At 33.7% G+C, this 25,629-nt stretch overlaps 4 protein-coding genes across 8 annotated transcripts in view; 1 reads left to right on the forward strand and 3 right to left on the reverse strand.

The window, feature by feature from the left end:
• Positions 1 to 632: 632 nt before the first annotated feature.
• On the reverse strand, positions 633 to 4,866 carry LOC125834856 (uncharacterized). Its single transcript, XM_049514012.1, has 10 exons — positions 4,504 to 4,866; positions 3,147 to 3,306; positions 2,904 to 2,965; positions 2,341 to 2,500; positions 2,108 to 2,228; positions 1,688 to 1,769; positions 1,481 to 1,584; positions 1,211 to 1,289; positions 1,070 to 1,120; positions 633 to 989 (listed from the first exon to the last, which is right to left on the reverse strand). Exons 1-10 carry the CDS (start codon positions 4,771 to 4,773, stop codon positions 906 to 908), a joined length of 1,173 nt encoding a protein of 390 aa, XP_049369969.1. The 5' UTR covers positions 4,774 to 4,866; the 3' UTR covers positions 633 to 905.
• Positions 4,867 to 8,099: 3,233 nt separating this feature from the next.
• On the forward strand, positions 8,100 to 14,629 carry LOC125834927 (ras-related protein RABA5b-like). Its single transcript, XM_049514075.1, has 2 exons — positions 8,100 to 8,560; positions 14,084 to 14,629. The coding sequence occupies exons 1-2, from the start codon at positions 8,227 to 8,229 to the stop codon at positions 14,398 to 14,400; spliced, it is 651 nt and encodes a 216-aa protein (XP_049370032.1). The 5' UTR covers positions 8,100 to 8,226; the 3' UTR covers positions 14,401 to 14,629.
• Positions 14,630 to 16,803: 2,174 nt separating this feature from the next.
• Positions 16,804 to 19,053, reverse strand: LOC125834850 (cytochrome b561 and DOMON domain-containing protein At3g25290-like). Its single transcript, XM_049514005.1, has 3 exons — positions 18,383 to 19,053; positions 17,667 to 17,915; positions 16,804 to 17,109 (listed from the first exon to the last, which is right to left on the reverse strand). Exons 1-3 carry the CDS (start codon positions 19,004 to 19,006, stop codon positions 16,804 to 16,806), a joined length of 1,179 nt encoding a protein of 392 aa, XP_049369962.1. The 5' UTR covers positions 19,007 to 19,053.
• A 1,220-nt stretch (positions 19,054 to 20,273) lies between these two features.
• The window catches only part of LOC125834840 (DNA topoisomerase 3-beta), a 53,195-nt gene continuing 47,839 nt past the window's right edge, over positions 20,274 to 25,629 (reverse strand). For all 5 annotated transcript variants that reach the window (XM_049513992.1, XM_049513994.1, XM_049513995.1 and 2 more), the window contains 7 exons: positions 24,691 to 24,770; positions 23,413 to 23,691; positions 22,917 to 23,085; positions 22,286 to 22,414; positions 21,936 to 22,148; positions 21,106 to 21,285; positions 20,274 to 20,921 (listed from right to left, as the gene is read on the reverse strand). In XM_049513992.1, coding sequence (XP_049369949.1) covers positions 20,289 to 20,921; positions 21,106 to 21,285; positions 21,936 to 22,148; positions 22,286 to 22,414; positions 22,917 to 23,085; positions 23,413 to 23,691; positions 24,691 to 24,770 — 1,683 coding nt within the window. In that variant the 3' untranslated portion in view covers positions 20,274 to 20,288. The remainder of the gene's footprint in view (positions 20,922 to 21,105; positions 21,286 to 21,935; positions 22,149 to 22,285; positions 22,415 to 22,916; positions 23,086 to 23,412; positions 23,692 to 24,690; positions 24,771 to 25,629) is intronic.

A 25,629-nucleotide genomic window follows, 5' to 3' on the forward strand; every position in this document is an offset into this window, starting at 1 on the left:
AGTGTGCCTCTTAAAAATCTGAACTCTAAATGTGTTCTTTGGGTTATTCAACATTTTGCTGACAACTGAATTTCTCTTCATCTTGTCAGACTTTCAGATATTTGTGGAATCGATCTTCGTGAAGCTGCATTGAGAGTTAGCAAGCAACCTTCGCATCTTGGCAGGAGGTTAGCTGTCTCCCTCCTTTCCTGTACTGCACCTGAACTCGAAGCTACAGTTAGATCCAATCGGCCTAATTGACCAAGCCCCGGAACTTAGAATGGCTGACATTTACCAGTAATCGACCAAGAGAGTGCTTTTTTACAGTTTCTCATGGTGTTGTAAGAGTGTAATCACTCTCTATACCATGTCAGCAAATACGGTGTAATAAGTCCATTCCCGGCTAGTTCAGAGGGGTAATTGGACGCGTAGAAAATGGAAAGAGTAAAACAAGTGAACAACTTGTTTATGTTTTCTTGTATGCTGTATGAACATAGCAGCTCATGTACAGTGCTCATGTTTGATAGTAATAAAGAGTACAGTCAGTCAAAATCAATATCTATACTACTTGCATAATAAGAGGACCTCAACCTTGAACAAATTTAACAAGAAGGCAGTTGCAAATTCTGGAAACAGAGAAGGAGAAACGCGAAAAAATAACTGATCAAGTTTAACATGGGTAGCAATGTACCAAGAAACTGCATGAGTTCATGTTATCATGTCTATTAAGACGATTCGCTGGGTGCAGCTCATATGTCTTTTAGCTTCTGGGAACTATATCTGAAGAAATGTGTTTCTAAACATGTTTCTTTATACACTTTTTTGAAGTAGTTATAGACGTCTGTACAATGCCTGCACAACTTGAAATAACGATCCATCTGAACTTCTCCGTAAACTTTAGATTGGGGTTGTACGTGTATTTTGACTCATGGTACACGTTCTAGGACTCGTTGTAGAGCCCTTTTTATTCCTTCTTGATCAAGTGATGTTGTCAGTTGTATTTCTTGCACCTGATCATTAACAATCGTTTCAGATTCGCAAGAGTGTGGGACGTTGTAGAAAGGGGAACGAACGAGGTAAAAGATTATACCTGTCTTCCAGCCCGAGCAAGTAGAGTAAACTGATCCCCAGTAGCTGGTGCCTATTAGAGATGGCATAACAGAAAAGATTGGAAATCTGTTGTGCATGAATACTGAGGAATCATATATGGTTTATGTTTGACACAACTTACATTTGACAACCAAAGCTGTAAGTCCTGTGAAACGACTCGTTTCTCAAATCCTTGTCGACTGATTATTATATCATATATGCTATTGAACAAAAGAACAGAACTTATTAGGTATGCTTCAATAATCATGTGAATTAACCAAAACATTTCCATGTATTTGTGTAGATAATGGTACATACAATTGTCCCGTAAACATAATAGCATAATGAAAGACTGCAATCGTTAGGTCTAATAAAATCTTACGTTATGTCAAAAATTAAACTTCAATCATACCCGTCTTCTTGCAGTAGTTCCTCGATTATTGTTTCAAGCCCAGGAAGAGGCTCAATATTCGAGCTGCCATTCGAATCCAAGGAATTAGTATGGACGGATGCATCCTGCAAAGTGTGGCGTTTGTCAGTAACAGTATTATGCATCTTAAGCAAAATTTAGGTTTCATGAAGGAGGCAAACGCGAAATTGGATCATTTGCATAGCTCACCTTATGAATTACTTTATCCAGAGTTTCCAGCAGAGGATCTTCCTCCAATTGTTTAATTGACAAGGTAATCCTAGATTTTTCCCTGTAATGTGTTCTCACTTATCATGGGAAGTGACTGGTGAAAGTATAAAAATAAATAAACAAAACATCACAGCCTTATTGTTCATTACATTGCAGAATTTTCTTCAAATATATTGTGGTTCGATTCACCATAGTAATAGAAAAAGTTATTTCGACGAATCACAAAGGTAGAGAGTGAGTATTGCAGATCATCTTATGGCTAAGAAGTTCTCCATATACATGATAAAAAATGGCCATCCATCTTTCTAAGCCAACAGGTGATCTGTTTGAACTTTAAAGAAAATGTCTGCTAACGGTATTAGTAGACACGTCCATATTAACACGATCATGAGAAAATACCTGTCAATATTTATGATTTTAACCCTCACATCGTCTCCTTCTGTGAGGATGTCTCTGACATCATGAACTAAATCCCAAGACACTTCTGAGACATGGACAAGCCCAGTGAGGTGATAGGATCCTGCATCACATGGTAAAATAGAAACTAGTTGACACAAAGATTGAAATGAGTAACCCGAGTAGTCAGGCTTAAAACACGACCCAACAGGCAAGTCTGTCTCTTAAGAAAGTACCATCTGGGAAACGCAGATGAACAAAAGCACCATAATCCTCAACTGAACCGACCTTTGCTTGATAAGTATCACCTACATTTATTTTATTAGAAAACATCAACCAGCTAGCTTCCTTTTCAGAGAATATCAATCGTCGTCTGTCCTCATCAGCTTGGATTACCTGACAGTAGCCTCAAAGGTTAACTGATGTTGGAATCATAAAGGAAAGTAGAGGAAGAACACAATTAACTCCAGTAACACTAAACATTTCTTATATATCTACGATCTATTGGGGGGAAGAAATTGGTAATTGAAATCGAAGTTGGTTAGTGCATTAAGTTTTACTGTAAAGACGGGATACGTTTTCTTTTAAATAATGAGAGAACCTGTGATTGCTCTGCAAGTTAGAAGTAGCTATATCATTTGAGATTTACAACAATGTAATTTTACTTTCTTGAAACTTTACAACGTTTTGCAACCCGTAAGCACTAGATATTATAATGTGGCATCTTATTCTACAATGATAGGGGAATGTTCGTACTTTAGATGAGAAAAAGTTCAAGAAAAGAAGTGAGGATCAGTACCTTCACAGAGAGGACAGAACCGGTCAAGTCCCTCGCAATCTCTTGAATTGTCTTTTGTGGTTCTACAGAAAATAAGGGTAATAAGAAAGACAGACAAAACCTCGGTAAGTATGCATATATCACCATAACTTCTATGTGGAAACATATGATACATTAATCAACCTATGAAGCTTAGAAATATCAAGGATCAGCACAAAATGGTGATTCGAAACAAAAAATAAGCTGTAAAGGCGAACTTAGTACCTTTACAAGAGTGATAAGGGCTCATCTGTGGGAAGGGCAGAAAACCCACGAGAGAATAAAATCGAATCAGCAAACCACCACCATTGAAGCCTTCAACCTTGCCCTCAAATATCAGTCCCCTCTCACTGTATGTCCTTGCTGCTTTCCAATCAGCAGACTTCTAATTCTTTGTAGTAAAGGAGTACTATATTACATACGCTTCAAACCACAATAATCTAAGGGAAGTCTAGAACAAGGTAATCTATAGTACTGAATCAGCAAAATGAAAAGAAATACAATTCAAATAGTTTATACTCATCACTAAAGCGGAGACCAATGATCTTTCAGCTCAGAACTCCAAAGATACATGACATGTATTGGGATGTCATGTGATCTAGCTGAATTTTCCAAGGACATATTCGCAAAAGTAATACGGTAGTGCGGCCATAATCACGTCTTAAATAACACTTTCAATACATCTACCACATAACCAACAAAAAAAATAAAAATCCTTTTTTCAAATTTATCTTTAGTTCTGAACCATGATTATTTTTTTAAAAATTCCTTGGATTCAAAATGCTGAGACTTTTAACTAGTTAACTCGAAGTCCTCTCAACTCTAACTCAACTTATCGGTCCAAGTCAATCTATTTTCTCCATTCAGAGATGTCTGTGATTCTTCTACCTCTTGATTCATTAGATAATTTATCAACAAAGTAAACTGTTAACTCCTCAAACCGTGATTAACCACTCCTTCAGGAAGATGAAATGATGTTTCTCATGATATCATCATTGTGGAGAAAACAATTGCATGTATCAATGGACTGTCCTTTTAACAAATTAATCACTAAAATGAGATTGTTAACCCATGAGTTGAGGATTGTCCAAGATCATATATTATCCATCCCCCAAAACCGATGCAGGAAACCAAGAGAACCGGGACGCGCCTGACTCAAATACCATGATAAGAGAATGCACCTTGTGTTTAACTTAATACTCTACTATAGATTAGCTTGAGAGTTGCCCAAGATCATATAACGAAACCAAATACCCATGCCACAAGCAATGTGGGAACTCAACAAAGACTTAAGTTAACTAGCATTTGGCCACAGATTTTGGGAGTAGCTTTCAAAAATTTATCTTCAAATATCTATTTGGCCATGAAATTTGATCGATTTTGAATATCTGAGCTTCAAATATTTTCACTATTTTTCGGACGAAACTTCAAATTTCAAACTTATTTCAAGTAAAATGCATGTTAAAACACAACTTCAAATTCCAAAAATCGTAACTTCAAAAACTCAAATTTCCAAGTTTCGAGTTTCAACGTCAAAAATCTATCTATTTTTCACAATGCAAATACGAATAAAGGGTCTCACCCGAGCTGGTTTGATCTCATCAGGTGACAAAGATAACTGATCATCAACTCCATCAATCTTAGCATTACCAGTAGTAGAAACTGAAACTCTAGGGCTTAACAAAGAACCCCTTTTCACCAAACAACCACTCCTTGAAAAATTCATATGCAATGGGCTTGAATTCACTGAAAAACAACAAAACTGATGAGTAGAAGCAGCTGAATCACTTGTAAAAAACTGTGAAAGAAACCCATTGCCTACTGAAACTATGCCCATTGCTGCAACAGACATTATCAGTACTGATCTAAGAATCAAGAATTGGGCAGATAGTGAAAAAAGATTGAATTTTGAGAAATGGGGTGGAGTTAGTTTTGCAAATTGGAAGCTTTTTTCATGGTTTTTGGAATTTTGGATTGTGTGGATTTGGGTATGAACTGACGTGTGAAGAAGAAGAACACATTTGTTATGAGATGTTTTGGATCATCCATGTGTCATCCTGTAGGTCCCATTTGTGGGCCCATAATCTATCTTTTGGATAATTTATTGTCAATCACTTGTTGAAAAATGTCCAACTATATGCTCTATACAAACATATTAGTGTAATTTCATGTATAAGTCGGAGCTTCAATACAAACATTAAATATTAACTATTAAGTGAGTGAGATGTTAAAGGAATTTTTTTTGAAAATCATGTATAAGTGAGGTCGAAAGAGGATAATATACGGAAGGAACTCGAAGCATGATATCAAAGAAATATGACAAATGTCAAAAATAAGATATAAAGTAGGCCAAACACATGTGCAGACTCTTAAACTTGTCCTCAAATTTCATTTTGACAATCTAACTCAACTTTGTTCCATTTTAACCTTAAGTTCCATTTTGACACTTCTTTCCAAAGAATCAACAAAGTGAGATGTATGTACTTCACATGCCATGCCATGCCATGACACAAAAATCAATTAAAAACACATACACAACTCCTCTAACTTGTCCTCATTTTTCATTTTGTCATGCTAACTTAGTCTTGTTCCATTTTAATCATTCAAGTCAATTTTATATAGTATCATTTAAACACAAAATACTGAATTTATGATTTATTTATGTTCTTCATTTCCACTTTTTCATTATAAAAATCAATGACATATCTTTCTTTTAAAAAATAAAATAATAATGGATGAACATCATTTTTAAAAAGAAATATTTTTTTAGAGTTTCTCTATATTATTGTGTGAAAAATAATCGACGAAAGTGTGTTGGTTTTCTTTTTTAAAACAATTAATTAAATTAAATAACACCACATATATTTTTTTATATCTAATCTATTTAGACTAACTCAAATATCAAATTTCTAAGTTTTCATTCAACTAAATACGAGTAAAAAAAAAAACTCATGTTCATTGCTAATTAATAACACTATAAAAAAAATGTTGAAACTCGATAGACTTTGTTGGGTTGTCGTTGATTTTCTTAAGAAAGAAAATTGGTGCACTTTCGTCTGTTATTTTTCACGCAAAAATATAGGGAAACTCTTAAAAAGAAATTGTTACTTTCTTTTATAAAAAATCAATGATCATCCGTCAATTTTATTTTTTTACAATAACTAACGGATGACGCCGATTTTTAAAATGCAAAATTGCAGTGAATAACATATATAGAAATAAAGAAATCATAAAATTAGTATTTTGTGTTAAATGGTACATAAAAGAAATAGAGTTGAAGGGCAATCTTTTATATAATTTTTTCAGTTTTTTTTTTTTTGTCTTTCATTCTCTTAGAGAAAGTGTGATGCACACACTCTGCCACATCACTTAGAAGTGCCAAAATGGAATATAAAAATTGGAGTTGAAGAGTTAAAATGGAACAAAGTTGAGTTAGAGTGTCAAAATGAAATTTAAGGACAAGTTTAAGGGTCTGCATATATGTTTGACCTATAAAGTAAGTGAATAATATGTAATGGTATACATGAAAAAAGGAATAATGCGATTACTAAATAATACAAGGAGAAAGATAGATAAGGCTATCTCTCGCTCACAGAAAATATGGTAACATACGACTAATTAATTATCTAGCTTAATTTTCGACCTTCACTTTTTCTTATTAAGAATTTTGTTCTTACAAACTGAAACTGCTTGAAAAATTACTTCTTTTTTTTTTCACCTTTACGACATTCATGCGGTAGTTCTTTAAGAATTAGAAAGTAAGGCACAAATACAATCTTGTCTTTTGTATAAAATCGAGTGTATTTTGTAAGGCTATTTTATTTTTATGTTGTATTGTTTTCTTCATCTCAAATGATGTGATAAAATTTTAACTGAACACAAAAATTGAGAAAAGACTAAAATAACCATATATCTATATGGTCATTATTAACCATAAGAAAATATAAATTAATTGGCTCTATATATTGAAGTATGACGTTTTTTTTAAGAAAGAACTCGCATGACACACAAATTGAACCAAGGGAGTAGTTGATTGTTTATATACTTCGGTATAAACGTAGCAACACAATTATGTTGTTATATTTTCTATAATTATTTTATTTACTAGCGTTCAAGATTTACCTTATTAGTTTACACGAAAAATTATAAAAAATATATTCTCACGTTATATTTTGAAATTATTATTATTATCACACCAACAAAACAATGAAAATTATTGATAATCGTGTGCCCTGATTGTGTGGAAAGTTTAAATAATTTCATTTCTTAAAACTCTATATCCTGATAAACCTCCCATAAATTCATATGCCTTATTTATGGCACAATCTTGAAGAAAAACTTTATTTTTTAAATAAATAAATAACAATTTAAAACTTTCATGTTTAGAATGTGAAAGTGGAAGAAATAAAGATATTAGATGAATGTGCATGGTACACAAAGAAAGTTAAAATTAGAAATAAAGATATATGAGGCAATAGAATTCATATCAATGAAGGATACGAAGCGGAAAGTAAAATAATGATGGTTCAGGCATTTCAAAATGAGATGCCACTAACACTCAATGTGAAAATATGAGAGATTGACTATGAAGGATTTCAGGAGAAATAAAAGTAGAGTGAAGAAGCCTTGGATCCAAAATGATGATTAGTTAGCGCATGACACAATTATAGAACTTATCGAAAATCTAATCTTAAATAAAAGGTTGTGAAGGACTCCAGCTATAGAAGGATTGTAGGAAGTAAAATGTTGTCTTGGTTATCATTCTTTACTACCAATTATAGTATTTTTTCTATAATATCTTGTCCTTCGATTTTTATTACTATATCTCATGAACTTCAACTGTTACACTATTTTATATAGTTACTCTTTTCCCTCCTAAATTTGTTTATCATGCTTTCTTTAGATTAGTTTTTCTTGAATCGAAAGTCTATCAACATCTTTTCTATTCACCTCCTTACATAAAAATAAATTAACATACGCTCTATCCTCTTTTGATCACATTTATCGAAACAATCAAAGGTATATTGTTGTTGAGGTATGAATATAAAATCAAAGGAAGAATAATAATTTTGTCGGTGAAATGAAACCCATTTCAATGTAAAAGGAAAACATAGAAAAGAGGAGAAAGTGGCGCATTTCCTGGCGCAAGTCATAAAATTTATTGCTACAACACATGCCATAGCCCAAGGTCCACTCATTATCATTCTCCTTTTTTCAATTTTCTCCCACAACCCATCTTCCATTTTCTCCCAACATCCCCAAAAAAACAAAAAAAAAAATCTACTAAAACAAAGTTTGACCTGAAATGGATTCATCAGATGATGATGTTGAAGAGTATCTTTTCAAGATTGTAATAATAGGGGATTCAGCAGTTGGGAAATCAAATTTGTTGTCAAGATATGCAAGGGATGAGTTTAATTTGCATTCTAAAGCTACTATTGGAGTTGAATTTCAGACCCAAGTTCTTGAAATTAATGGGAAAGAAGTTAAAGCTCAGATTTGGGATACTGCTGGACAAGAAAGGTTTAGAGCTGTTACTTCTGCTTATTATCGTGGTGCTTTTGGTGCACTCCTTGTGTATGATATAAGTCGGAGGAGTACTTTTGAAAGTGTTACTAGGTGGCTTGATGAGCTCAATAGTAAGTTATTTCTCATACACCCCACCCCCTCTTTTCATTTTTATAAGAAAGATTGAAACTTTTTTACTTTTTACTAGTTTTTTAGCTGTACTATCATTGACTGTTTATCAAAACACAAACATCACTATGGTTTAGGTAGTAAAAGGGGATAACGGATAGTTGAGGTGTGTTTAGTTCAGGTATGAAACTCAAACAATCGGGATACTTTAGGTGTGTTTTTGACCCTTCACTCTTTTTATAACCGTGGTGTTTGAGTTAGTTTGCTTGTGCTTCTTGATTAATTTCACTAGATATGTGCTACTTCCATCAGCATAGTGTAGCTATAGGGTAACTTTGTCTGCTGAGGCATGAGAAGAAATCACCTATTACTTATCAATCTAGTTCATTGAGCACTTGCAGACCTCATGTGTGGGATTACACCGGATATGGTGTGTATTCTATCTACTAGTTCATTGAGCACTAGGTCTTATCGTTAAGTGTTAGGAAAGATAGCAGCTTTTTTTTTCTTATAATGGTGATGTTCATGCTAGCTTGTTATGCACCTCGATTAACTCTTTCTAGGTATCTGCTATCTCCCGACAACCTAGCATAGCTATAGGGTAACTATGTCCGCCTAGACATGAGAAGAAATCACAGAAACTTTTTTTATAACCTTGATGTTAACGCTAGCTTGTTATGCACCTCGATTAACTCTTCTAGGTATCTGCTATCTCCCAACAACATAGCATAGTTATCGGGTGACTTTGTCCGCCGAGGCATAAGAAGAAATCACCTATTATTTCTCAATCTAGTTCATTGAACACTTCCTGACATCACTTGTGGGATTGCACCGGGTATGTTGTATGTACAAGTTCATCGAGCACTAGGCTTGTTATGCACCTCATTGAATCTTCTAGGTACTCGCTACCTCTAACTAACTCAAGTACCGGGTTCTCTGTACTATACACACTATACACAGAGGCTTGAACAAATGAAAAGAAATCGCGTAGTATTTTTTCTTTTGCTGGAATTTGAACATGAGACCTCATGATTCTCAATTTAGTTCATTGAGTACTAGGTCATACCCTTGGATGCTAGGAAAGATAGCAACTTTTTGATACATAAAAAAGATTCTTATAATCTTGTGGTCTTTGTCATGTTACTTAAAGAATATGTTGTTAATTAAATTTAGGTAGCTTCTAATTATAGAAAAGTTTCAATCTTTGTATTGAAAAAAGTGTCCTGTAAAATAGAATTGAAGTAACTACCTATGTTCTCCCTGTAAAAGAGTATCTTGGGTGTGTGTTCTTTTGGTCTGTTCTTAGCTGATAAGTCTCAGACCCAAGTAAATCAGCTGTACTTTGTTAAAATTTGATTTTTCTTTTTGGTTGTGATCTTTGTCTTTGTGTTTATGAAGGGAAAGTTGGGCATGTGCCTGTGTGAAATTTTCTTTATATGACAAGATACTGACATACATCTCGGAGTCCTTAGATAAAAGATATAATAAAATAACAGAATTTAGAAGTATCCCATGGTAAAATAAAACATACTTAGTTCTTTTTTCAAATGATTATGATAAATGGATTTGCTTATTGCTTGTTGTTTTGATTGATATTGGCATCTATTTGGAAATGGGGGACTTAGGTGTACCTTTTAGACTGGAAATGAGACTGGGGTGATAGTAAAATGTAGGTCTGATTCTGCTATTTTTGGATGTTCTTAGTAAAGGGATTCCATGAGAAAGGCTGTGTTTAATTATATCATTTGCTATGGTGTCTTTCAAAATATCATACTTTTAGCAAGGTCTTCATTTCTGCGCAGCTAGGATCTGGGTTTCGAGCATATGTTGGTGTCATGTCCATTTTGTTAGATGAGGGCTAGAATTGTTGCTCACCTAATTTATGAACTCTATGAGAAATCGTTCCACAATTGTTGTGGATCCATAAGTTCTGGTGAAACTGGCGTTTTACTAGTATGTCTTACTTGTTCATTATTTTTGTATTCAATGGAACATGTTCTTTTTTCGTCTGGCTGAAATTATCGAGTGCTTAGCTACTCATGCTAACTATACATTCTGTAGCATTGGTAGTTCAATGTACTAGATCTGCATTTCATCTGCACACGTGTGTCAAAGCTCTTTGAACTTTATGGAAGAAGTAAAACTGATATGATATCAATGGTGATCCTGAATTCACCAAATTTTAGATTGCAAGATCTTATTTTTCTTTTCAAAATGTATTGAAAAACGCATAAGTTACAAAAAGATAGGAATAAACCTTATATTTCAGATTGGTTCACCTGAACTGCTATCATTAAGGGTTAAAATTGTTTCAGCAGTGTTGTATATTTGTCAATTGCTAACATGGATGCATAGATGACATGTCAAATTAATTGTATCTCAACTCTGGGAGGAGAACATTAGTAACATACCACTGTATAGTAGAAGAAGACAATAGGGCATGCAGTTAGATAACAACAGTCAGGTAATGGAAGGTACAAATGTGTATGTACCATTCCCCACGTCTCAAAGTAAAACGTTGAATATGCCGCTAACTAACTAAGAGTGTCTTTGATATAGTAAAGAAAACATTTTTTTTAGAAAAGAACTTAATTTATTACTCTAATGTTTGGCAAGTAAATTGTAAAGATTGCCAAGTCCATATAAATTGTCCGCCAATCCATTCCCCAACCAATGTCGGACTTTATCCACTCTTAACACCCATTCACGCCCAGACCGAACTAGATTGTGGATTAGGAGCCCAAGCGGGGATTGACCTGGCTCTTATACCATGCAATTCATAAGGTATGAAGAATAACTTGTATATTACTTAAAGAGTATAATGATATAAATACATGAAGAGAATAAGATTATGGTAACTAAATATTCAAATTCCTAAAAATCAGCTATATTATCTATATACATTACTATTTATCAGATTCTGTTACATAAATTAAAAATCTTATATTATCTATATACATTATTGTTCAGATTCTGTAACATAAATAAATAAATCTTATGTTATCTATTTACATTATTATTCAGATTCTGTAACATAAATAAAAAAAATCTTACTGTAATATGTATATCTAATCTAATAAATATTGAAGTTGGAATGTAAGTCATTTTCAGGATTTAAAAGAATCTACTATATTTGCATGTAATTAAGTGGACCACACAAATTCCCCTTGAGAGGCAGCAATATAAACCACCCTCCTTCTTCTGTTTTTGCTCACTGATTCTTCTATACACACAAAAATACAAAAAATTCATTCCGTTGCAGCTGATGTGGAAGAAAAGCGGTGGTCCTTTCGAGATGAGGTGCGTTATAGGGGGTGAGGAAGACGTTATGGTGAAAGTACACGGCTGATATCAGAGATCCCAGCCAGAGGTGTATCCGCTGGCTTGAGACTTTCGATATGCCTGAGAAAGCTGCTAAGGCTTACGATGCGGAGGTGAGGCTGTTTCATGGCTACAAGGTCATCAACTAATTTCCTGAGGATAACCCCCAAAATACCAACGAGTTTCTCAAGAAGCTTAATCTTAAGAATGTCATTGATAATAATAGTTATTCCAATCATATCCTCTCAAATCTGAGAAAATCTTTGGTGTTATGGTGGTCATCCTCAGGAAAATTAGGGATGGCCTTCTAGCCTCAAAACAACCTTGCCACCGCATCGTAAGCCCTTGCTGCTTTCTCTAGTGTATCAAAGGTTCCAAGCTAGTGGCTTCTCCTCTGACTGGATCTCTGATCTCAGCCGTGCACTTTTCCCATGACATCTTCCTCACACCCCTATATCACACCTCATCTGAGAGAACCGCTGTCTTTCTTCTGCGTCATCTGGAAAATGGGAGGAATATTTTGTTTTTTTTGTGTATAGAGAAGAACCAGTGGGCAAAAACAGGAAGAATTTTTTTGTATTTGTGTGTATATAGAAGAACCAGTGGGCTTAAACAAGGAATTTTTTGTGTATATAGAAGAATCAATGGGCGAAAACATAAGTAATTTTTTTGTGTCATATTTTTTTAATAACAGAATTTAGCAGTATCACATGGTAAAAAAGCTGCTTTCATTTTTCGTTCTAAAGTTTTACATTGCTGCTATACATGGGAAATAAGAGACTTGGAAATGTAACAGATCGGTGAAAATACATAATATTTTTGTTAAGAGATTACGATAAATGATTTTGCTTCTAGTTTTGATCATTGATATTGACATCTCTAATTCTCTATAATAGTCAACCTCTGTAAAAATACTTTGCCAAAATGGCCAAGCTTTCTATAGATCTGATTTCATAGTATGTTATATTATATGTTCTCTATAACTAGAAGACTATAACAACATCTCACTATAGCAACCAAAATATATCCGACCAAACGACGTCGTTATAGAGAAATTTGACTTCGATTGAGCATGTGGTATTCAATTGTACCTTTTGGAAATGAGACGGGTGAAAATGCAAATGTGTGTCTATTCTACTTATTATGAATTTTCTAAATATTGGATTTTCATGTGAAAGATTGTTTTTTGTTTTGTAATTAGTCAATGTTCACTTGGTAAATACCTAGAATTTCATGAGGGTCTTCATCTCCGAGCAACTAGGATCTAGTTTTCAAGCATATTTTGTGTCATGTTAGATGAGGCTAGAATTGTTGCTCACCTAATTTAAGAACTCCACTGCAAATTATTCTGTCACAACTATCGTTGATCCATAAGTTCTTCTAATATGGGCATAACATTTGGTGCTTTAGTAGTGTATGTTTTATTTGCCTGTTACTCTCCAATTTTTGTTCCCTGGATACATGTAGATGTTCATTTTTTTCGAATTTTGGGGTAAAAATAGCCTGTTCTTTATTTCGCCTGATGGAAAATGTCTAATCGCTTGCATATTTGGTGATTATGCATTGAACATTTGAACTGATGGTTTTGCTAGTTAATTGTCTTAGATATGCATCTTCACTTGAACATGTGGCGAAATTCTTGGGACCTTTTGGTAGAATAAGAAGTAAAAGGGATATGGATATCAGTATTGAGCCCGAATGCACGTAGCTAAAGATGGACGGTCTTTCTCAAATGTGTTGAAACGTGTACTTCAGACTGTCCAAATTAACCGTTTCTTTGATTCTAGTGGGAAAGTGCTAGCAACTTATTTGTAGTGTGCTGCTGTGCAAGTAAAAAGAAGATATTAGGGAGATTGAAGTTTCATTATGAATTTAATCTAATCCATAAAGAGACATTTAGAAAGAGAAGTTAATTTGCTATCGGTTCGGGCAGACATACTCAGCTGGTACAATTAGAAACTATGATCGTCCATATGCTTACACCTCTACTTTTAATTTGTGATTAATTTGATGCGCGATTGAATATGTCACGAACTGTATATATAAGGGAATGTAGTCATTACTAACTGACAAGTGAATTTTCCATTCTCTACTTCGGTTGAAACTTTCTGTCTCGTAATTTTCGTTTTTTCTATTTCACATAATAATGTATGTGTCTGAGGCAGCAGAATTACTAAACTTTTTGAATCTGATGAACCCTGCAGCTCATTGTGATACAACAGTCGCGAAGATGCTGGTAGGAAACAAATGTGATTTGGACAACATTAGAGACGTTAGTATTGAAGAAGGCGCGAAGCTTGCAGAAGCAGAAGGATTGTTCTTCATGGAGACGTCCGCGTTAGATTCTACAAACGTTAATAAGGCTTTCGAGATTGTTATCCGTGAAATCTATAGCAATGTCAGCCGAAAGGTCTTGAATTCGGATTCCTACAAGGCGGAGTTATCTATTAACAGGGTAAACCTTGTAAAAGACGACGGAGAAGGATCGAAACGATCTTGGAGCAATTGTTGCTCAAGATGAACCATGTTTTAACTGGTTATACATTTTGTTATTGTTGGCTCAAGATTAAGAGATTTTTCAGTATTTATTCAATTCACTAACACAGTGAATTGTATAAATCTCTCTTAACTCTGTTTAAGCATATGTATTCTCACTTTTAAGTTTTACTACTCTTAAACGATAAATTGTTTGATTCGATGTAAACATTAGGTACGAGGAAATAGTTTTTATGGGGACACATATTTAATGCTAGCAGACTACATGCATCTCAAGTATTTTATTTGAAAGTTGTTTACGTGTCTGAATTGTGCAGTTAAGTTCATTTTATCAACCAATATTTGACTTCATAAAGCTACAACATGAAATTGTACTTTTTCTTTTAAATGATTTGATCTTTAATTTTTATCATTTAGCAATCGAACTTATATATTGTGGGACATTTTTTTAAAACTGAAGCTATGCCTATATATAACTTATGGGATATTATTATACAAAATATAAACTTACATTTCACAAAAAAAATATTTATTACGAAAGATAAAAATTAAAAACCAACACAGATGAGGGGCAAAAATGCAAATGACTCATGCACACAAGAAAACATAATATAAATTATAAAACCAAAGCCATCCTTTTTCAAATTAATGCTTTTACTAACAAAAGACCAAAGAGAAAAAAAAAAAGATTAATCATTAAGCTATTGGGTCCTTTACCTACACATAATTATGAGTTCCATTAAATCATTAAGCAAATTGGGTCCCATTTATAATTTGTTGTATGTTGATAGGTGTCAAGTTTAACTATAGTCACGAGAGATTAATAATTTATTTATTTATTAATTTAGTTTATTTGAATTCGTCAAATTCAATTCATCTAAAACTAACGATAATTTGAATGAAGTATATAAATCAAATTGATTGATGAAAATTTTTATTAGTTTTTTCAACTTGCCTAACACAAAGAGGGAAATTAAGGACCATAAGACGGATTCAAGAAATCAAATGAATGTGTCTTTTGAGTTAAAGCCCAAAAGGACATAATCGTGAAATTACAAAAAGTTATATCAAAGCGAACAATACATTGATAGTTAGATCTGAGCCGTTACAACTAACATTTAGTGTTTGTGCTGATTAAACTCATAGCTTAATTTGTAATTACTTGTTTTAATCAAATATTTTCCCGTGACTAGTATATCTATAGTTAGGAAAAGTACTTTTAACATTCACAAGTGGTCACTAATTCCACTTTAATTTGAAATGATTCGAATAATTAAGTTAATTAATTTCACTTATTAACCTTGTGATATCTTGTAGTATATATTTATGTTGATAACAATGGATGGGTCCACAAATATTTTGTCGTGACCAAATCTTTCTGCATTACACTTTTTCTAAATGAAAATTATTTTAGCGTAACACTCCTTTTGTAGCATATGATAACCTATTGTTAATTCGTCAATAAATAAAATTGGCCTTTTTGTTATTTGGCTATAAAATATTTTTTCGTTTCGGAATTTTGATCCAAAAATTACACTTCTTCAAAGTCTAAGTTAAGTTGTATGTTCAATTGAATTTAATACGTAACTTTAGTTTGAATTTTTGTATTTAGAGAATTAGAATTTCGAATTTATAAATTTTAATTTTTGGCTCCGCCTATAACTGAATATGCATTGTTTGCCTATTACTATTACTAATGCTTCTGAAATCATTGCTTGTTATGCATGCAAGGGACAATAATTATTTCTTTTACTTTAATTATACCTAATAATTTCTATTTAATTAAGGTTCTTAGAGTAATAACTTGACAAGTAAACATTGTCTCCTACTATCAAGGAAGTGAAAAGTAATTAAAACCATAATTCTCATGAGTACACATAGCTTTCTTGTTAGGTTAAATAGACTTTATTTTAACCTAACACTTACTTTACTTATAAAAAAAATGAAGTTATGATTATTGTCCATAATTTATTCATTTTGTCATACGTTAAAGTTGTACATCAAGAATAGAAGACTAAACTAAAATGCTAAAAGGTTTAGGCAATTAACATGGGGTATGGTTGCGGTGGAATATTTGTTTCAGATTTATTTATCCTTAATTAGAGATCTCGAATGTCTGTTGGGAGTGTTTTTCCCATAAAGATTTAATCGGATTTCAATGTATGAATACCAAACACCTAGTGAGTTTCTATCGTAACATTTGTTTGGATTAGTAATTTGTTGTTTGAAAAGCAACGATATTTATATTCCTTACTATATAAATATTAAAATGAACCAATACAACAACAATACTCTCATAAGAGTATGGATTCTACACAAGAAGAAAATATTAAAACAAATTCAGTTCCAACCAAAAAAATAAAATAAAATAAAATAGTACCCAACCCAACCATAGAAAAAACAAACATATATATGGAAAAAAAAAAAATCAAGTGAGAGGTTGTTGTCCTCCATTTTGTCCATCATAAAGTTTGTTAATATTTGATTTTCCAGGCTTCTTTTTAAGAACAATTGTCCAAGTAATTGCTTCTAAAATAAGAGCAATTCCTCCAATAATTGAAAGGAAAATAATATAAGCCAATTTCCATTTGCTTCCTGGTTGCAAAATTTCAAGACCTTTAAATACATTAATGATGCCTAGAACAAGTACACCATATCCAATTCCATGATGATACATATTCCAATAAAATCTGTATTTGTGTTCCTTCTTTGGCCTCAGAAATAGTGCAAATACCTACATTTTCATAATTTTGGAAAAAAAATTGGCATCAATTTTGTAGAATACAAACATCAAGGACATGACGATATATGACCTAACAATCAATAAAGTGAATGAAAAGTATGTAAGATCATGATTATATATGAATCCAATAAAGACAACAGAGCTAGATGATTTTTTCTCATTTATTTAGACGTTGACGAGCATAATTACCTTGTCTTGGCGTTAGTGTAATAGTTGGCTATATACACCGTTAATTTATAATTTTCTTACACTATCGGGTCATCTTTACCTGTTGTATATATCATAGTGATTTGCCTCTTTCTTTCTTTAACTACATAGCAACTCCAACCTTTTTTTTTTGCTCCCTTGTGACTCAAACCCAAAATGGTAGATGGTATTTACCACCTTAGCAACTTATTTTTAAGATTATGATATATTTGTTCACTTTTTATGTAGTCTTAATTACCTGTAGATATATCTTTTGAGTGACCTGGTGTAAAAAAAAAAATCTTTACTGACGATGCATATAACTTAAACTCTGAATTTTTTTTTGGGATTTAGGAATATACCTGTAGAGTTGCAAGACAAAACAAGGCAATACCAAAATCTCTATGGGAATTGTACATAATTCCTTTGGATTGGCTTCCAAGTTTTAGACCAGTTGCCCAACCAGAAACTCCAATAATATAAGATGATATTTGACAAGTCACATGAACATAAAACCATATTGGATCCACAAATGTTCTTAGATACCTTGCAATCATAATTCCAATTGGAAATAAAATTCCCCAACTCACAATATTCAAAATTCCATGAATCTGTTTCACCAAAAATCAAATATTAGAAAAAAAAAATACTAAAAAATGAAATAGGTATTTCTCTTTGCATCAAATGAATTAGTGATTGTTGAACTGAGATAATTGTCGCGAGAGATCAGAGTTCAAATTCCAATAGGAATAAAATGATTTTTTCAAAGTTACTTAATATTCGATAAGTGAAATAAGTGATGTAACACATAAATTGATCTGGACACCATCGTTATACAAGAAAATGAAATAGGTCGATGAAGTAGGATGAAAATCACTGGAGACCATATAGCTCAAATTCTAGCAATAAAGACAAAACTAATAAGGTGATTTCTTCTCATCTGTCACAATATTTTTTAGGAAAAAAGTTGTTTGATACCTTGCTGATGAGAAGTAACATGCATATGTTCCGAACATCATTATTATTATTTTTTTTTAAAAAAGAAGACTAAAATAGGGGTGTTGATTGAAAAACTTACATTTCTATTCTTGACCATAGAATCCTCAAGACCATTATTAACATTTTTTCCTTTCATCAAATCAAGTTTTCCTTTGGAATTCAAATTCTCAAGTTGAAAATCATGAATTCCTGGAAATTTCCCATTTAACACTAAATTTCCAACTTGCCATACTTGATTCAACTCTCTCATTCCTTTAGGTAATTCTACACTAGCAAAAATTACCATCATCTCATTACTATACATTGCTTCCATATTCGAAACGCGATACTCAAGTTCCCCTGGCACGATAGATTTATACGAGTTCAACTTGAAGGTTTTCACAACTATAGTATCGTTGAGATTTTTAAACGCGATCAACGATTGTGTACCAACCATTCCTGTCCCAATTGGATTGATTCCCCAAGAAATCCATCCATCAGACTTAGTAGGAGTAGCTACAAAGGCTAAATTTAAAGAAGAAACCTTTGTATTGTAAGTCCAATGAATGTAACAATTCAAATGTAGCAAGTCATTGCAATGTTGATACAATTTGTTGTTGGTGAACTTTTGTGTTGTACATGACATGGAATATGAAAATTGAGGATTCAAAAGTAAGAACATAAAACATAGGACTATAACACAACATGATTCACACAATCCCATGTCTAATGTTCTTGAAATTGTTGAAATTTCAATCTTATTTGGGAAAATGAGAACTTGTGGTCACCAACTACAACTAGTGAGAGATATAATGTTGGGATGGAATAAGTTAAGGAGTATAGCAACAAGACATAAAGGCATTTTGTAGCCTTATATGTAGTAGCAAATGGGCTTTTGGAGTGTGACACTTATAAATACGTATTCGTATTTGATGTTTATATCAAATCTTGTAAATTATTTAACGAAGTGTGAATGCATAGTAATTAACCATCAGTAAATGTCAAAAGTGTATATATAAATACGTGACATACATTTATTAATTTGATATAAACAACGAAATGTATATTCATAAGGTAGAGTAGGGACCTTTGTATGAGGTGACGTGATTAGATTCTTTTTCCTTTTTGTCTTTTTTTTCTTGCTTTAAGAAATGAAAGGAAGTGTTGTGGTTTTAAAATTGGATTTTTAAGTTATGAGTTACATTTTTATATACTATTTTATATTACTATCCCTTTTTATTATTCTTTTTATGTATTTAGGTATTTAATATTATCATTTCTCTTCACCCAATAGCTTTTTTCTTTTTTCCAATTGTTGACATAATAATAAGATTCCCATGCTATGTAACGTAACATAATTTCTTGTCTCAAAATTGGACCACAATAACAGGTCCCCCATCTACCCACCCCCCACCTCAATATCCTTCCAAAGAAAATGGAATTGAGAAAGAAAGAAAATAGTCAACTTGTTTGTTGTATTTATTTTTTTTATATAAAAATCACTCGATGATCGATATCTACATTAAGGCCTCAATTAATTTGGATTGTGTAGTATAAGACCCATTAATAAGAGAAGCGCTCTCCCACTCACATGTTTTCTTTCATACCCACTAATATGCTCGAAATTGAAACATCTAGTTAAGAATAGAGAACTCATATTTATGCCGATATAAATCTTGATGATATATTGTTTGTTATAGAATATATAGAGCTTGAAATAAGATCATAATCAGATAGATTTATGGAAATTTTAGGGTATTAATATTCCATTGTTGATAGAATATTCACTAAAATAGATTTAGAAGTGCAACTGTCAATATTTTATTTCTTTTCTCTAAATAAACCAGCATATGTATGCTCCTAGTTGTACAAAATGACCTCCAACAACAACTGCGTCTCAGTCCCAAACAAGTAACGTGTCGGCTCAACAAAATGATCTCCAATTAACAAATTTTATGAGAAAATCTAAATCATAACGCACATTTCTAGTAAGATCGAACAACACTTTAGAAATCTCGGAAACTCATTTTTGGGTCTTGTTGTTTGGTGCTGCCCCGTCCTCTTCCTCTTCCTCTTCCTCTACCTCGTCCTCTCCTGCCATGTCTAGAAAATGATCTTCCATGTTTCATTTCCACAAGTGAATGCAGCAGCTCGTCGCAAAGAATACATCCCTTATGCAGTGTAGCTCCATCTTTTAAGGGCGTTGTTTTCTTGTTGAAATCGACTTCTATGATAGTTGAATCACATTCAGGACACTTATCTTGAGTTGTAGAAATCCGATGAGCTCCTTCGGGCAAGGAAACAAGACAATTGCACATGTTGCAGTAGAGCCTCCATTTTGGAGCACTGACAGGATCAAGAACAAGTGTACCACTGCATTCTGGGCAGGCACAAACGCCTTGTGCGATCACAGAATGTGGACATGTGGTGTGAGGACAGAGGAAGCAAGGCATTCCGACTCCCTTTCCCAACTTGGTTGAATCACCAGTTTTAGGAGCGCCAAAAAATGTATCAATGCCTTCAAACGGGGGACAGTTGAAGCAATAAGGACAGAGAGGGAACGACTTGCCTTCTGGACCGGGCATGCTACATAGTAACAGCTCGAAATTATCAAGGGGGCAAGTAAGCTCCTTGTATAGCTGAAAAAAAGTAAAAGAAGTTCAACGTTTAGTCGGAGAATTTGGGTGAGATCATACAATAAGGTGCTAATCGAAAGAGAAACTACCAACTTCTCAAGCTGCAACATAAAAGGGCATATATAGTAGTTCTCTCCGTTCTAATTCATAAGGGTCGAAAGTAACTTTATAACAGTAAAACACTTGCCTTGACTGTACCCTTCTGAGGTACGTAATAGACTTCCTCACAGGTACCACAGTACAGTCGAGCTGGTTGAGTAGATATGTATTTCATATATCGCAAGCATTTGCCACATTTACTGAGGAGACGTCCAGAGTCGGAGAGTGGAGAAAATTGGGCTTCAAATAATGCGTCCATGTTATCAATCTACATGAAGCCAGACACGAGATTCAGTGAATAATTAGCATTAGATAATACAAGTTAAAGAATTTATGGGCCAAAAATGAGAGAAAAGTGGGATAAAGTGCAAAACATGCTTCAGAACTTTTTTACCCTTAATTCTAAGCTAGGTTCTAGTGTTAATAGCAGTAATTTATCCTGAATTTTTGTTTAGACTATAAAGTTTTTACTTTTTCAGGCTGCTTTGGACTTTTTCCTTGAGCCGAGGATCTAACTGATGTAGGGTAAGGTCTCCGTACACTCTACCCTCCCCAGATCCTACTTTGCAGGACTACACTGGGTATGTTGTTGTAGTTGTTTCTATACCAAAAACACTCGTTTCTAAGGATCAGTCTGATATTATTTTATGTCCAGTAACTTTTCAGGAAAAACAGTAACGGAAACCAGCAGGGCAGATCCACAACTGCAAGGTGATGTTTGCATGACTAGTTCTTAAGAGATGTATTTGGAAGCTCATGATTAAGTTTTTATCAGTGAGCATCAGCATGTTACAGATTCAGTTAAGAAAAAAAGCGTCATCAGTCGTCTATTTGTGAACATCGGCTTGTTTCTAGTTTGGAAAGAAAGAAGGTAGCACAGCGCCATCAACCATCACGTAAGAGCTTAATATCTTATACCTGCTTAACAAAATAACTGAACTTCCTTCTGAATTGTTCTAGTACATGCTGCACAACCATTGAATGATCGGCTTGACCTTTAGCTACCAAAGTGATCTGGTGCTCAATGAAACTTCGTATGTCAGGCAAACAGAGATCAGAATCTATGCATTGATACCCTCTTATCAAGCTGATACCCAGGGGAGTTGGAGCCAATCGCCGCCCGGCTTGTACCTGCAATTTGACTCAGCCAAACTCAGAAGTCTAATTTCTAGTAGAAGATTGGTTCACGTCAAAAGAACCATTACAGAAAGCAATAGAGAGGACAATCTACAGCAGCTAGAATTGGAAATCAATGCATATAGCAAAACCTGGACATAATTGCGTTCGCATATGTTGTTAATATGCACAGAGATTGACGCATCTGTTCCAATACCATGTTTCTCCATCAAAGAGATCAGCTCACTTTCGCTGAGATAATCCGGAGGCGAAGTGTTCCCCTACAAGTTTCAAAGAAAAACTAAGCGAAGTAAAAAGACTTCTGCGAATAGTAATGAATATTGAATACTAGTAGCACCAACAAATAATACGATAAACGAAGCAAAGGAGACATCAGGCAATAATGAAATTGAAGTATAAGAAAGTAAGAGAAAAAAAGTACAGATACCACTGATAAAGGAAACTAGACTGCATGACTACCTACTAACTTTCTACCCTAATCCTCGACCTCCATATGTTTCTATATAGGGTCATGTACTCGGTAAGTTGCACGTGTTTCAAGTCATTTCATAGCAAAAGAAAGAACAAAGTGTCAGGTAAAATGATGGATACTGAGGATTCATATAGCCGACCCCAACTAACTTGAGATTGAGGCGTAGTTGCTACACTAAATCAAAAGAATTAATTAATGGACCAATAAATACTACTGAAGTGCAAAGACTATCACTTTACTCCAGAGCTGAACAACAAATGAGAAGTTCAATTGAACAGATTATGTGATACCTCATCTAGTTCAACTTTAGAAATCTCGATTTTCTCTCCTACAGCAAACTCAGGAAGATTCTTCTCACTAATAGCCAGCCATGGCATAATAGAGGTGAATCCTTTGACTGTGGCAAGCTGCCCAACGCACTGAAATTGCTCTCCACCACTTTCAAATTCAACTTTTATCCTGAGAAAATACCCAATTTACATGACTTAAACTTTTCAGCCAGAAACTAAGAATCTTGAAAGACAAGTAGATTAATAGTGCCAAGATCTGAACTTGTTACAGTCCTCTATAATTGGCACGTACTATGCTAGTTACAAGAAAAGAGAAAACACTAAAAGCAGGATCTGAATTGGATCTATAATATGAATACATAAAAGAGCTGTTTGACATGTTCCAGGAAGAAATCAGTATTAGAGTTATCCAAGTTGTTGGTTAGTTTAAAAGATATGTAAATAAGCTCAAAGCAAGAGGAGTTACTAAGACGTTAATCAAGAAATAAAGCTCAACCTTCTATATTTGCAATCTGGAGAGAGAGTTCCCAAAAAATGCTGGCATATGTACTGGTACAGTTTCCATGCATCATTCCCCAAACTATCCTCACTAGCAGAACGCATCGGAGTTATCGGAGGATGATCGCCTGCATCAGTTCCTGCCCGTGGCTTATTATAACTTTCAGTTAAAAACTTTTGCGCATAAGCACCAAATACAGGATTATGCACCAACGCCCCTAGTGTTCCTTTGAAGTCAAAAGAAGAAGGATATGCTGTGCTTTCTGTACGTGGATAGCTGAAGGAACGGAAAAGAAGAAATAAGCCAAAAAGAAAAGGGATAATCTGTAAAATGCATTGGAAGTTTCAGGAAGTACAATTTTTCATAATGTCAAACTCATACATGAACTACATGCAAAGTCCTACAAGAATTCACTGAAAGGTAATTGAAATTTATGAATTTCCAATTAAGAATTTGAACAATTTTGTTGTAAAAATTAAACATAAATGGCCACTCCCCAATTTGGAATCTCAAAATCCTTGGCTCTCTTTTAAGAAGTCTATCCATTACCTTCACTATGGCCTAAAACAAAATAAGGTGTCCTTTCATCCAAACATGCTTATCATACTTGTTCAAACAATTCATAAAAATGAAAGTTAATTTTTTTATAGATAAAGCTTTTGATCGTATAAAATCAGTGTATCCTGTCTGATTGTTAATTTTTAATTCTCTCTAAGGATTGCATCCCTTGGTGAGTTCTAATGAATTTTATCTTACCAATCAAACATCATTCTAACCTTAGCCTTACCTTTGAGAAGGTAGAGAGGTTGTATCAAATAGACCCTCAACTGAATGAACAGTGGGAAAAAAAGGTAGGAGCAACAAGCAGAAACAAAAACAAGATAATAAGATACCGAGGCTAAAGAAACAACAGGTAGCGATAGAAATCTAAAATTAAGGAAAACAATAAGAATTCTACTAAGATGAGAACATAGCTATTTTCATCAGTTCCATAGGTGCACTTATGATGCAACAAAGATACTATATACTTTTAGTGCAATGTTGAGCTTTAAACTGACATTGGTGCATTACGGAACTCAATCACTCAGTACTAATACAACATAAGCGAAGTTTACTGAGCAAGTAATCTCATATGTATATTTTCTAGTATTCAGAAGAAAAAGAATAGGACAAGTTTTTAAAACTTTCTCAAGCAAGAAAATTGAGTGAAAATATTAAAGACAAAAGTGCGGATATGTGAGAGAAGAACACTATAGTCAAAGAACAGAGGAAAACCTGATAAAACCTTGAGTATACAGACGCTCAGCCAATTGCATAGTTAACTGGGGACCAAAACCCAGTGCACTTGAAGCTACCTGAAAATTTTGAAAATCAGAACCAGAAGATTTGATCCGAAGTAAGTGGAAGGAAAATACATTTAAATCATTAAAGAAACATGTAAAGTCTCAAGGGTTAAGATCTATGGACTTCTGAGTACGAGGTCTTAGAAAGATAACAAAATATTGACCCGTATACATGAAAATACAAAAGATGGAGCTTCATTTCTTCAACACATAAAGGGCATCTAGTTACTTGAAAGTCTAGAGCAGAGAAGAAGGCAACATCACGAACAATGACTCCAGGCAGAAACAGTTTAAGATGACACATGCTCTAGAATTGTTAAAAGAAACAATTTCTACTTTCACCTGGGAGCTACATGTTAATCAGACAAGCCTTTTAAGTTACAGATGTAGACAAACTTCAAATGTATAGACAACTAATATTTCCTTGTTAGTAATGCATAGATGATTAATTAGCAGGATGTGATTGAGATGCTACTTAAGATATGAGTTTTCACAGGTCAACACTCATAAAAACATTAAATATGGGCAGTGGGCACTTGCAATCCACACCCTTGCCACATTGGCTTCTTTGTGCAATTTTATTTCTAGTATTTTAACAAATATGGAATCACAAAATCTATAAAAGAATCTCTTTGGTCTCAGTAAGCCACTATGTAGCTAATGATAGCGGATGAGATAACACGTGGCCGGTGCCAAATGTGGAAGGAACAACAAATAAAAGTTACCACACGCATTTCACTTTCAGAAAAGTTAAAACAGCTATAACCAGTGTGGAATCAGGTAAACGCCTCCTACCTTGTTAATAGTGTGTATTAATGATGCCTCCGCACCCATGTCGGATCCTTCAAAAATGCATTACTTTTGGAAAGAT

This window comes from Solanum verrucosum, unplaced genomic scaffold (assembly GCF_900185275.1).
Source record: "Solanum verrucosum unplaced genomic scaffold, falcon-dt-bn FXZP01000184.1, whole genome shotgun sequence".
Taxonomy (NCBI): Eukaryota; Viridiplantae; Streptophyta; class Magnoliopsida; order Solanales; family Solanaceae; genus Solanum; species Solanum verrucosum.